The 13,926-nt window shown below is 37.8% G+C and overlaps 1 protein-coding gene across 1 annotated transcript; it reads right to left on the reverse strand.

Moving 5' to 3' along the window:
• Window positions 1-6,370: 6,370 nt before the first annotated feature.
• LOC134333645 (transmembrane protein 184C-like) lies at window positions 6,371-12,700 on the reverse strand. The gene is made up of 10 exons (XM_063015742.1): window positions 12,584-12,700; window positions 12,138-12,268; window positions 11,147-11,183; window positions 10,784-10,989; window positions 10,256-10,330; window positions 9,985-10,078; window positions 9,506-9,618; window positions 8,893-8,992; window positions 8,322-8,493; window positions 6,371-7,941 (listed from the first exon to the last, which is right to left on the reverse strand). The coding sequence occupies exons 1-10, from the start codon at window positions 12,698-12,700 to the stop codon at window positions 7,661-7,663; spliced, it is 1,326 nt and encodes a 441-aa protein (XP_062871812.1). The 3' UTR covers window positions 6,371-7,660.
• Window positions 12,701-13,926: the final 1,226 nt, after the last annotated feature.

Below are 13,926 nucleotides of genomic sequence, written 5' to 3' on the forward strand. Positions count from 1 at the left end.
TTTTAGTATGTTTGCGTTTTAATGTTGCTTGATGTTTAACACATTTTATGTGCTGTACTGTTTTTAGTGTTTTATTGTGTTTTGACTAATTTTACTTTTTGTTTTACAGTTGTACAGTTTTGATTTGATTTTAATGTATTAGCTGTACTGCACTTTGGTCAACTTTGGTAGTTTTAATTGTGCTTTATAAATAAATTTGACTTGACTTGATGTCAGCATAAACCAGTCTGGCCATCCTCCTTTGACCCCTTTAATCAACAAGGTGTTTCTGCTCACATAACTGCTGCTTATTAAACATTTTGCATGTTTCTGTGTAAACTTTAGGGACTTTTGTGAGCATGACTGCATGATTTAATGCATTGTGCTTCTGCTAATTGACTGGCTGATTTGTAATTCAAAAAAGTGTCAGGTAAGTGAATACTGTATAGGCTGCATATTTGAGAATTATGCTCAACATTTTATCTAAATTATTAAGCTGTAACAGCAATTCATTTTTAAGGAACTTTTCACATTTAAAAATAAGGTAGCAATAATTAGTTACATTTATCAATTAAATTTAGCTAAGTTATTTGATTTTATAAAAAAGTCAAATACTCAAATACTGTGGCGACCACTAAAATGTGCGAGCATAATACATATGATTATCACCATACAAATATAATACTACATTAGACTACCAAGTTTTATTTAATGGTAAACTTGTAGGTACATTATGGGAAAATGGTTGACCTTTTGTATTTTTATTTGGGTTTTGATCACTTTTTATGTTACCAGACAAATACATTTTAAATAATAAAACTCCACCACTGCTCGCTTGCAACTCTTGGGCCCTTTAGCAAGGCCCTTCAACCCTTAATTGCTTGAATTGCATTTATTCACAAATAAAAGTCGCTTTGGATAAAAGCGTCCGCTAAATGCTATTAATTTAAATAAACGAATAATTAGCATATACAGTAGATTAGCATATAACCGCCATCACCGTGACGTCACCTGTAACACTTAATGAAACGGGTTTAAAACTTTCAGGGATCATTTAGAGTCTGTAATTACAGATGAAGTTATTAAGTGTTTAGGTAAAACTTGGTTTATTTATGATATCTAGATATCAAAACTATATCAAAACATTAAAAATATATAGGGTACAAAGAACTGGCTTTTACACCCTACCTAGTGCACTTCGTGATAAGTATATAGTAATTTAAGTGTGGTAATTTCAGTATTGATGGACAATTTCCAATTTGCCATCAAGAAACGCAGGTACACAAAATAAAGTCACCACCACTATATAAGAAGATTTAGGTATACTGTGTAAAGTTTAGTGTCCTAACCAAAAAGGAAATTTTGCAGTTACAGGAGGTGTATGAAAAAGAAATGCAGTTGTTAAGGGAGCTAGGTAAGTGGTTTCCTCAGTTTTAGCCATTGTTTAAGTACATTTTGAAAGACACTTTTCTACAGATGCACCTTAAAATTGTGACTAAATATAACCTGAGCATCTGATGTTTAAGGGCCTTGCTCAGTGGCTCAACAATGTTGAACTGGCTGTGGTGGGACTACCTTGCCATATACAACCCCTGGCAAAAATTATGGAATCACCACTCTTGGAAGATGTTCTTTCAATTGTTTAATTTTGTAGAAAAAAAATAAATCACAGACATGCCACAAAACTATCATTTCTCAAACTGTCAACCCTCTGGCATTAAGAAACAATAAAAAAAGAAACAAATATAATAGTTGTGGTCAGTCACAATTGCTTTTTTTTAGATCAAGTAGAGGAAAAAAATATGGAATCACTCAAATCTGAGGAAAAAATTATGGAATCATTAGAAAACACTGCACCATTATTACTTTGTTGCACCACCTCTGGCTTTTATAATGGTTTAAACTCTCTGAGGCATGGAGTTAACTAATGACAAACAGTATTCTTCATCAATCTGCCTTCAACTGTCTCTTGCTGTTGCCAGATCAGCTTTGCAGGTTGGAACCTTGTCATTGACCATTTTCTTCAATTTCCACCAGAGATTTTCAAATGGATTGAGATCCGGACTATTTGCAGGCCATGCCATTGACATTATATGTTTTCTTGAAGGAAAGTTTTCACGTCCTTTGCCCTATGGCAAGATGCATTATCATCTTGAAAAATGAAGTCATCATCACCAAACATCCTTTCAACTGATGGAATAAGAAAAGCGTCCAAAATTTCAATGTGGACTTTGGCATTTATTGAAGACCATCTCCCCTGTGCCTTTACCCGACATGCAGGCCCATATCATCAACAACTGTGGAAATTAACATGTTTTCTTTAGGCAGTTATCTTCATACATTTCATTGGACAGACACCAAACAAAAGTTCCAGCATCATCACCTTGCCCAATGCAGATTTGCGATTCATCACTGAAGATCACTTTTATCCAGTCACCCACAGTCCACGATTGCTTTTCTTTAGCCTACTTTAACCTTGTTCTTTTCTTTTTAGGTGTTAATGATGGCTTTTGTTTAGCTTTTCTGTATGTAAATCCCATTTCTTTTAGGTGATTTCTTACAGTTCAGTCACAGACATTGACTCCACTTTCCGGCCACTTGTTTCTCATTTGTTTTGTTGTGCATTTTCTGTTTTCAAGACATATTGCTTTAAGTTTTCTATCTTGATGCTTTGATGTCTTACTTGGTCTACCAGTGCTTCCCTTTTACAACCTTCCCATTTTGTTTGTACTTGGTCCAGATTTTAAACACAGCTTACTGGGAACAACCAACATCTTTTGCGACATTCCACAATGATTTATCTTCTTGAAGGAGTTTTATAATCCTCTCATTTGTTTCAACTGACATATCTTGTGTTGGAACCATGATTCATGACAATCTGCTTTGTGCAACAGCTCTCCGAGGTGTAAGCACTCTTTTTAAACTGAAGAATAATTAGCAAATCTAATCTGCTGCAGATGTTTTGTTTTTAAACTGCAAATTACAGAGTGATTCCATAATTTTTTCCTCAGATTTGAGTGATTCCATATTTTTTTCCTCTACTTGATCTAAAAAAAGCAATTGTGACTGACCACAACTATTATATTTGTTTCTTTTTTTTATTGTTTCTTAAAGCCAGAAGGTTGACATTTTGAAAAATGATAGTTTTGTGGCATGTCTGTGATTTATCTTTTTTCTACAAAATTAAACAATTGACAGAACATCTTCCAAGAGTGGTGATTCCATAATTTTTGCCAGGGGTTGTACTATCGCCTATAATGGAAAGGAAAATGAATTCAAACTTCAATTTACTACATGTGGACACATTATTGATTTCTACTGATTAAAACATGGCACAGAAGCACAGTGCACATGCCTGTAAGTTTGATTTGGACAGTTTTGTGTTGTTTTTTTTTGTTCAACAGAACTGGAGATTAATAAGCCTCAGACAGATTATGAGTTTTACCTAGATGTACTCAGATAAAGATTGCTTTATATATTTTGTACTGATGCGGTCCACCAAGAACTTTACCAAAAATTTAGCTTTAGCTTCTAGTATACAACAAATGAAGATGTAAGAAATGAAATTTACTTCAACATGATCACTGAAAGGAAGAACTTCATGAAAGAACAGAACTCACTTTTTGTCCAGTCCAGACTGGACACTTAAACAATGATTCACTAAAAATGTTTCTAATGTTACAAACTTATGCTAATACTACAAGTTAAAAAAGGTGTTGTTTTTAACTAAAACTTCTATCTAATTTTAGAGTAACAGAGCTAATTACCAATTACTTGAAAACCTTGGCAGCTCTTGACCAGTGCCAACAGTCTTTTAGATCTTAAGCAAGTGTGATGGACTTGTGGACACCTTTTTGGTAAGCCAATATTAATGGTTTACCAACAAAAGGCGGTTTTGCATGTGTAATTACCAAAAATGTACCATTGTTTTGAGTTAAGAAAAATTAAGCATGAGTTAACAATAATTTAGCAAAATTCACATGTGCAGGAAAGCTTATCAAAATCATAATTGTGCTTACAATTCATAAAGAAGTTCCTTACACTGTGCTTTCTATTGCAGCCCATCGATGACGACATTCAGGACCATGATGAATAGATGTTCCAGTTGCTGCAGATGAAGGAAATTTTATATTCAGTGCAAGGATGTCCACATATTAGTCACCAAAATTAGTCTAGAATGATCTGCAGGTGTGGTTCCTTACAGTGTAAAAATATGCTTTTTTTTAAACAAAGCTGTGCCCCATGTTTTCGGTCTTTCTCGTAGTAATTGAGGAGTAAAAAACTTGGGCCTGTGTCTGACCTCATTTTAATACTCCAGTTAAACAGGAAGTTGCTGACTGTGTATGTGTTTCCAATGTAAACTTAAAATCAAAACGTATTGAAATATACGTACTTCTGTTAGATTTTACTAATGGATTCTATTGTTCCGTAAAATGGCATTATTGCAGGAGTCTGTTAAAGAGGTGGTGGCTTCACATGCTGCAACTGACCTACAGTGTATCACAAAAGTGAGTACACCCCTCACATTTCTGCAGATATTTAAGTATATCTTTTCATGGGACAACACTGACAAAATGACACTTTGACACAATGAAAAGTAGTCTGTGTGCAGCTTATATAACAGTGTAAATTTATTCTTCCCTCAATAAAACTCAATATACAGCCATTAATGTCTAAACCACCAGCAACAAAAGTGAGTACACCCCTTAGTGAAAGTTCCTGAAGTGTCAATATTTTGTGTGGCCACCATTATTTCCCAGAACTGCCTTAACTCTCCTGGGCATGGAGTTTACCAGAGCTTCACAGGTTGCCACTGGAATGCTTTTCCACTCCTCCATGACGACATCACGGAGCTGGCGGATATTCGAGACTTTGTGCTCCTCCACCTTCCGCTTGAGGATGCCCCAAAGATGTTCTATTGGGTTTAGGTCTGGAGACATGCTTGGCCAGTCCATCACCTTTACCCTCAGCCTCTTCAATAAAGCAGTGGTCGTCTTAGAGGTGCGTTTGGGGTCATAATGATGCTGAAACACTGCCCTGCGACCCAGTTTCCGGAGGGAGGGGATCATGCTCTGCTTCAGTATTTCACAGTACATATTGGAGTTCATGTGTCCCTCAATGAAATGTAACTCCCCAACACCTGCTGCACTCATGCAGCCCCAGACCATGGCATTCCCACCACCATGCTTGACTGTAGGCATGACACACTTATCTTTGTACTCCTCACCTGATTGCCGCCACACATGCTTGAGACCATCTGAACCAAACAAATTAATCTTGGTCTCATCAGACCATAGGACATGGTTCCAGTAATCCATGTCCTTTGTTGACATGTCTTCAGCAAACTGTTTGCGGGCTTTCTTGTGTAGAGACTTCAGAAAAGGCTTCCTTCTGGGGTGACAGCCATGCAGACCAATTTGATGTAGTGTGCGGCGTATGGTCTGAGCACTGACAGGCTGACCCCCCACCTTTTCAATCTCTGCAGCAATGCTGACAGCACTCCTGCGCCTATCTTTCAAAGACAGCAGTTGGATGTGACGCTGAGCACGTGCACTCAGCTTCTTTGGACGACCAAGGCGAGGTCTGTTCTGAGTGGACCCTGCTCTTTTAAAACGCTGGATGATCTTGGCCACTGTGCTGCAGCTCAGTTTCAGGGTGTTGGCAATCTTCTTGTAGCCTTGGCCATCTTCATGTAGCGCAACAATTCGTCTTTTAAGATCCTCAGAGAGTTCTTTGCCATGAGGTGTCATGTTGGAACTTTCAGTGACCAGTATGAGAGAGTGTGAGAGCTGTACTATTAAATTGAACACACCTGCTCCCTATGCACACCTGAGACCTAGTAACACTAACAAATCACATGACATTTTGGAGGAAAAATGACAAGCAGTGCTCAATTTGGACATTTAGGGGTGTAGTCTCTTAGGGGTGTACTCACTTTTGTTGCCGGTGGTTTAGACATTAATGGCTGTATATTGAGTTATTTAGAGGGAAGAATAAATTTACACTGTTATATAAGCTGCACACAGACTACTTTTCATTGTGTCAAAGTGTCATTTTGTCAGTGTTGTCCCATGAAAAGATATACTTAAATATCTGCAGAAATGTGAGGGGTGTACTCACTTTTGTGATACACTGTACCTGGATTGGTGGCAGTGTTGTATTAGTAAAAAAACATTCAGGGACCATTTTGTTCTTTAGTTATGTTGCCAAATTGGATCTTTTCTTTGTATTATCCATGACTTAGCTGCACTCATCTAATAACCGTAAATTCATTTCTGGCTGACTTACAGGTTTAGTGTACAAACGTTGCAGTGATTGGACAAAATTGCAATTCCTGGAATGCCAAGTGTTAAATTTGTGTAATTCTTGCAATTGCACATTTCTAAAAGGACTAATCAATAAAAGATGGAAAAGATGAAAAAGGATGAAAATACAGGGTTTTTGAAGGAAGTGTAAGCTGTATGTGGGAGACAATAGATGCTTTATGGGCTTTCTCCATTCAGTCAGTTAAATTCAGTCACACACCCATTACAATGATGACATTTTATGATTCATTTATATCAAAGCTTTGCTTTTGAATAAAACTGCAATTCTGTTATTAAAGTGTCAGCAGAGCCTGCATTAAAATATGCTATTTAAATACATAAACTTCGACAAAGCAAACTACGGTATAATATATAAAACCCAGATGATACCTGAAGACAAAACCTGCTAACATAGAAATCACAACATAATTTTAACAATAATCTTGCAACATCTGACCTTTAACCGTTTAAAAAGCTGCAGTATGTAACTTTACGGACTTTAAAAATGCCAGTCAGTCAGGTCATATTTGGCATGGGTTTTAAATTCATATGGCAAAAGTTAACACTTGCACTTTAGGTACTTAAATACTTTTTTAAGGTACTGACCTGTTACTATCACAAAATAAATTTGAATGTTGGAAAAGAAATGGTTGCTTGCAATTATTAATTTAGTTTCACAAGTACCACAAATTTAAATATAACTCTTCCATGAACTGACTGAAGTTTTTTACACAAATAAATCTTATAACATTTTTTGGAGACCAATACTCCTCTTATATAAGAGGTCAGGTTGTTTAAATATACAACATTCTTCCTGGGCATCAACCATCCAACAGATTGTCTTAAAGAACATCACAACACAACAAAACATCTAGCCAAAATTATTGGTACCCCTCTACTATTGTCAAAACAACACAGAGTTGTGACATAAGTTAAAACTGACCAGAGTATTTGATTACTTGTACTTTACATTCTTTAAAACATTAATGGAAATAAATAAAAAATAATAAGTAAATCAGTTCCCTTAATATTTTGTAGCACCCTCCAAAGGTAATGACTGCAAACAAAAGCCTCTATGGTTTGATGGGCAACTTTCACAACTGTGAATTTCAGGTCCTTCCAGATTTTCAGATTGGGACATAAATAGGTCAATGTCCATTCTTGGGGTTTTAAATTATATTTCAGGTCAGTATCCTGCTGGAGGACACAGTCTGCTATTGAGATATTTTTGACCCTGTGCTGTATATTTCTATTTCATCATGTGAGCACCTTATATTACTCCAAACATGATCAAGAGTAAGATTTGTAAGTAGGTGTGTTGCATACTTAGCATCGGTTCAGTATGTGTGGGTGTATTAGTGTCTGAGATTTATACACTATGACTTCATTCCTGGGTTTTCACTGTGAGGTCCGGACACTTCACAACAATCGCTCTTCCAGGAGGAAGGAGTAAAGCCAGCAGGGGCAGAGCGGGAGCGGGGCGTGTCTGTTTGGCCCAGTCCCTGGTACTGTCCCTTGGGGGAGGCTGGGACAGAAAGTGGGTCGACACCCAGTCGCTCATGAGAAGTCCCAGACAGGAGGCCAGTGTGCTCACCTTGCACAATATCCACTTCAGAGCCAAAGAACAGCTTTCGGGGATGTCCCAGCACTGTGCGTCCTGCAACACACACACACACACACACACACACACTTAATATACAGCATATATCATCATTAACTAAAGGTTTGCATTTGTAAAAATCATGCACATCTGGTGTAAAGGAACTCCAGTAACCCACACAAAACCCTGACCACCAGCTCCACTGAATATATTTGGAAAAATTTCAACATTGATTGTAAACTTAGGGGCCCGACCTTACAAAGCTCTTTCAGTTAAATGAGTACAAATTTCCACAAACACACTTTAAAATACTGTATTTAAGTCAATTTAAACACTTTTTACAAACTTACAAATTTACAAACACTTAAATTAAGTGATAACGGTGGCCCATAAGGACTACCGCTCATGTTTTGCTACACTGGAGTAAAATTACCCACCAGCGTTACGGACTTGCTCAGAGATGTCAGCTTGTATATCAGAAAAATCCAGCATGGCGAGAAAGGAGTCGAAGCAGGAGCCTTCTTCATCCTCACACACATAAGGCCGGTAAGTGAAACTGAAGTGATGCGCGATTGCAGCTATGAACATCTCTATGCAGATAATAAAGTCCTAAACACACAAAGACACATACAGGGAGATACATTATGTTTATTAACATAAAGGGTTTTGACTGTTTGCTGATTGGTTTGAATCTCACAAGGTGAATATGAATTGGTGAATATATGAGATGATGTGTGTTTTAAACTGCTCCCACTGTATAGTCATTTACAACTAAATACTGGCTTGCTAGCTCGCAGCATTATATTAGACTTATTAGCTTGTAAACCACCCTGCATTTGGGTTTACATTAGCTTTACATTAAACCTAGGTTATTATGCCTATAAGAAACTAATAAATGAGTCAGGACAGTTGCATTATTTCGTTTCCTCGTGGGCTACTTTCTGATCTAATGATTTATTCATCTGTGCACTACGATAAACATGATGTGCATCAGTGTGTGGTGAGCACCTGAAGCCCTGTAGCTACAGCCTCCACACTCTGCCATTCCCACGTGTGTTTCTGAGAGATCACTTCAACCTTCACCAGAAGGGCAATAAGCACAGCCTGCCTGCAGGGGGCAGAAGAGATCATAAAATTAATATTAACGCTCAACCTAAAACTGTCTAACTCTGTAAAATGAAATTACACAGGAATCACTTTAATATTTCAATTATTTTAACAAATATACAGTATATATATATAAACCCACGCAGACACGGGGAGAACATGCAAACTCCACAGAGAAAGGACCCAGACCGCCCTGGGGATCGAACCCAGGACCTTCTTGCTGTGAGGTGACAGTGGAAGTGTGCACTGACCGACAGACAGGCAACTGACCAGTCGAAACTTGGTCAGGAACCGAGACTTTTGGTCAATAAAGGAGACGTTCAAGAACCGAGGTTCTACTGTATGAACCTCCCCTGTGCACTCTGGCGACCCCTGCTGCTCGCACAACACTCACTGGCTGAGGAGAGCCAAAACGCAAAACTTATTTTTACATGAACATTTTGGACTTTCTGAGAATATCCTAAGAAAAAACAAAATCAGACATGTTAGTATGTAAGCTTTAGAGAAAACGTACCAGAATGAGGCGAACACCACCATTTTTACACAGAGAAATTTTCCCACAGGTTTTAGCGGACCCAGCTCTTCTCTCAGCGTGCGGTAAAATAGAAGCAGACAGTACATGGCAAACTGAAAACACAAACACACACAAAAACTTTATTTATTCACTTTATTTATCATATAAGTGATCAACCACCTTTATAAATGAAAATATAGCCCCTATTTACTTTTAGGCTGTTGTAAAAGTAATTAGGCTGGTGTAGAAGTAATTTAATTGTGAAAATCATTTGGAGAGCTCCCCAAAAACTAAAATTATTGTATAATTATCAAGCTATTTTGCTACATCATACACTCTTTACTGTCTGTGCAGAGCCCAGTTTACCAGGTGCATCACTCTGCTTGTCTATTTTTATAAACTAAACTAAAAACAGTAAATTACAGACATGTAACAATCAACTCATTCTCAGATAAAGAAGTAAATAAAAACATAATTACCAGCTGGGAGGCATTGTTTACAATGACGAGGTAAGTCCAGGCATTCCTGAAGCTGAAGTTTCCCTCATCATAGACTCCACACAACTGACACACACTATAGAAAAAGCAAATATACAAGCTGAGAGTTACACATACATTTTCCAGTCAATTTTAAACAATTACTGGACAATGTGATTGAAATTTGAATTCGATTTGAAGTTAGCACATTATAAACACACAAGTTGCAACACTGAAATATAAAACTTCACCCGTGTGCTATATGTTTTCTTACAGTGCTATAACTGTGGTAACAGGTCTGACAGCCGTGTACTGTAGAACTCCCAGTTTACATCTGAATAGAAGAACCCTGCAGACAGCAAGAATGTTCACAGTTTCACTGCTTATAATGATTATCAGTGTAAAACAGCTGACAAAAATCTGATTTTAAGAAAGGCAACGAATTAAATAAAGATTTTTGTCTAAACCTAAACAAAAACAAGTGTAAATGATCATAAATATCACAAAGAAATAATACCTTTAGCTTCAATTTCAGATTTTATACATGTACTCACACAGCTAAAAGATCAGCTGTTTAGCCTTTAGTTTCCCTTTAGCCTTTAGTTAGCAAAAAGGTAAATAAGTCAACCACATGTGTATTTTATGTAGTATACTTAACATTAAATTAACACACCATGTATTTTGTCTTCCCACCATCACATATCAATGAAAAAGTATGCAATTATAAGCATAAACAAATGTATAATAATAACACAAATACTAAAATATGTAATGGTTATAATAATATGCTGGGTGCACTCACTCTCCCATGGCCCATGGTGGACAGCAGCAGAAAGGGGGAAGGAGGGAGCGCTGTTCCTGAGCCTCTAAAATAAGCGCTAGATTTGGGTACTGTGTCTCCAGGAAGTTCAGCAGGAACATTAGGAAGTTATAAATGACATATGCTTCATAGCACTCTCGACAAGTGTCCACATATATGGCTATACTGGGATATTTTAGTGCAATCCACTGCAAAAAAAACACACACACATGCACAGTTGCAATCAAATTTCATTTTTATTGATAGCTTTTTATTTGACTAAATTGTTACACGTTTCTGATTTTTTGTTAACCCCATTTGTATTTTTGAAAACAGCAAAACAGTAAGATAGTTAATTACACTTACACTGTCTAAACTGTAAATTGGCACCATCCATAATATTCTGGGGGGAAGGGAAAAAATACAACACAAAACATAATTAGACATTACATATTTGTTGGACATATTGTTCCAAAACCATGAGCATAAATCTGGAGCTGCAACACCCTCTCTCTGCCCTTGCAGATATTACAACAGCCTCCACTTAACAGTAGCAGTCTCTAGCACCACTTGAAATGATGGTTCATGATTCCCAGCACAAGAGACCAGAAAAACGTAAGATTCAAAAAAGTTATCTATCTACTATTAAATCTAATATTAAAATTAAAAAAAAATATATATATTGATTTTCAAGCAGTTATTAGGTTGCAAGGGCATTTCCATTTTTCCAAAAGGTAATATAAGTATTAAATAATCATTTTGAAAATGGGTTTGTTATTTTACTTTATGCTTGGTGCACAAATTAGATCGAATATTTACATAAACTTTTCCATTTTTATTATTTACCTAAAACCTGTCATCCAGAAGAGCATGTGGATATGTGGGCATGATTATTTGTTGAGTTCATGAGTTTAGGTGTTTTAGCCACACCTGTTGCTAAAAGGAGTGTAAAATAATGTATTTAAAATAAATTACATTACTCCAAATTTGTGGCAACTTTGTGGTTTACAAAAGGCCCTTACCAGTTGCAGCATAACTGTGCACTTGTGTGCAAAGCGTGATCCATAAAGTTTGGTTGTCGTGAGTCTAATGTTGATAAACTTCAGCTGCCTGCACAGAGCCCTGACCTCAACCCTAGTGTACAGCTTTTGGAATGGTTATGAATGTTAACTGCTAGAGTCTCAAAAACACTCTTTAGACAGAAAGGGGCACAAATTCTCAAGATACCCCAAAATAATGTGAACAACCTTTCTGGAAGAGTGAAGGCCTTGATAGTGGCAAATGGGAGCCAACTCTAGTAAATGCCCACTGGGGATGTACGTGTTTGGACAAATAGTGATATTTTCATGTGTGTTACCTGATGATAGGTTTTTGTAGCTCTGGTTGAGTGTAGTGCACCAAGTGTTGAAGAATGCCCCACAGTGAGATGGGAATTGTGAGAAATACAAACACACCCGCGATGAACCACGCCTTAGTGTGTGTACCAGCCTAAAACATACAAACACACACACACACACACACACACACCATCAGCAGACAAGTGAAATAAAGCAACGGTGTTGCATAAACGCTCCGTGATCGCAACGAAATGACAGAGATTGTGTTCATATGTAAAATAATACCAGTAATATTCAGATCTCACATTCTTCTCTTACGTCATCTCTCTCTCTTGGTTAGTTGAGATCACTAAACACTGACATGGACGCTGCGTTCATCACTGCGGGCTTCCGTGCTTGGCATTGAATCATTATTCTAAACAGAAAGCATGTAAAAACGGGTGTAACGACTTGATGAGAAACGCACCTCGGCTTTCTGGAGCTGCCACACACCCAGCGGTAAAGCCACGGCCACCAGCAGCGCGTACACACACACGACGAGGGGCCGGAGCCAGCGACGCCAGTTCCCGCACCGCCGCGGCATTTCTGCTAATCCCAACCGCGACCGCCGATCATCCCAGCATCATCCCGCACCGGGCACCACTGCTGCTAACGCTGTACAAGTGCCTGGACCTCCTTCCTTCCAACCAGGCTGCACTGTTACACCGGAAGGATGCTTACGCACCACAATCTGGCAACCCATCACAAACTGGGTTGCCAGATTGTCAGGATGACGGAGAAGATTTGTACTCAGTGATCACACCCACTAATACCAAAATAATACACTCAAACCCCACCACTGCCAGATTGCCACTGTTGGGCTGTTGCACAAGGCCCTTAACCCTTAAATGCTGTATACTGTAAGTTGTTTTGAAGAAAAGCGTCTACTAAATGCCATGTAAAATGTAAATGTAAATCTGTGAGATTGGTTGTTGCATGGTTGTTTGTGCCAGACGAGCTACACTGAATGTCTGAAACTGTCAGAACATACAGTGTTTAGGATTTACACAAAATACTGTTAAAACACATGAAGTGAAAGGCAGTTCCTGTTGATGAGAGATGTTAGAGAAGAATGACGTTACCAGGAATATTCATGTGATTGTAGTAATTCAGGCTACTCTGTAGAGCCAATTCTTTGTATATGACTAGATAAAAACCTAAGATACATAATGTCCTATAATCATGCAAAAAGAATTTCTTTTTATTCTGCTGTAGTTAAAAAAACAAACAAACAAAAAAAACAATTATTGTTTTCGACCCAAATCATGACACACCAGGTCATACGACTCCAAAGCTGGAGAGGAGAGAGCTGAACCTTAAGGTATCAAATAGAGAGGTGTGGGTGGGTCAAAGTTAGTCATTGCTCTCCATTGGCCACCTTTCACCATTCACCATGACCATGCCCTGTCTGTCAAAATTATTTTGTTAGGACACATTCAAATGAACAGTTTTAGGTGCTCTGCAAAGCCACATTCACAGTGGCTGTATGGTTGTGCCCTGTAGGGGCAGAAGTAGCCTAGTGGTTCAAACCCCATTACTGGCAGGTTGACACTGTTGGGCCCTTGCTTACTGTAAGTTGCTTTGGATAAAAGTGTATGCTGAAAATGTAAATGTTTATTTTTCCCCACATCACTTTCAAATTGGTCTTAAACCATTAGTAGCTGTGTGCTAATGGTGTGGACTGGTTTATACTCTAAACGGTCTTGTTATTTTAGTCTTGAATTTAACAGTTTTAAAATAAGACCTGGCAATCTTTCATTTATCTTTTAT

The sequence above is a fragment of the Trichomycterus rosablanca genome, chromosome 19, assembly GCF_030014385.1.
Source record: "Trichomycterus rosablanca isolate fTriRos1 chromosome 19, fTriRos1.hap1, whole genome shotgun sequence".
Classification (NCBI taxonomy): domain Eukaryota; kingdom Metazoa; phylum Chordata; class Actinopteri; order Siluriformes; family Trichomycteridae; genus Trichomycterus; species Trichomycterus rosablanca.

Bases quoted from the DNA above. Each gene is read 5' to 3' on its own strand.
- LOC134333645 (XM_063015742.1), bottom strand. From the start codon at position 12,700: ATGCCGCGGCGGTGCGGGAACTGGCGTCGCTGGCTCCGGCCCCTCGTC. The intron at 12,269-12,583 runs GTGCGTTTCTCA...TGTATGTTTTAG, and splicing joins GGCAGCTCCAGAAAGCCGAG to GCTGGTACACACACTAAGGC. The intron at 11,184-12,137 runs GTAACACACATG...CCTTCCCCCCAG, and splicing joins CTACAAAAACCTATCATCAG to AATATTATGGATGGTGCCAA.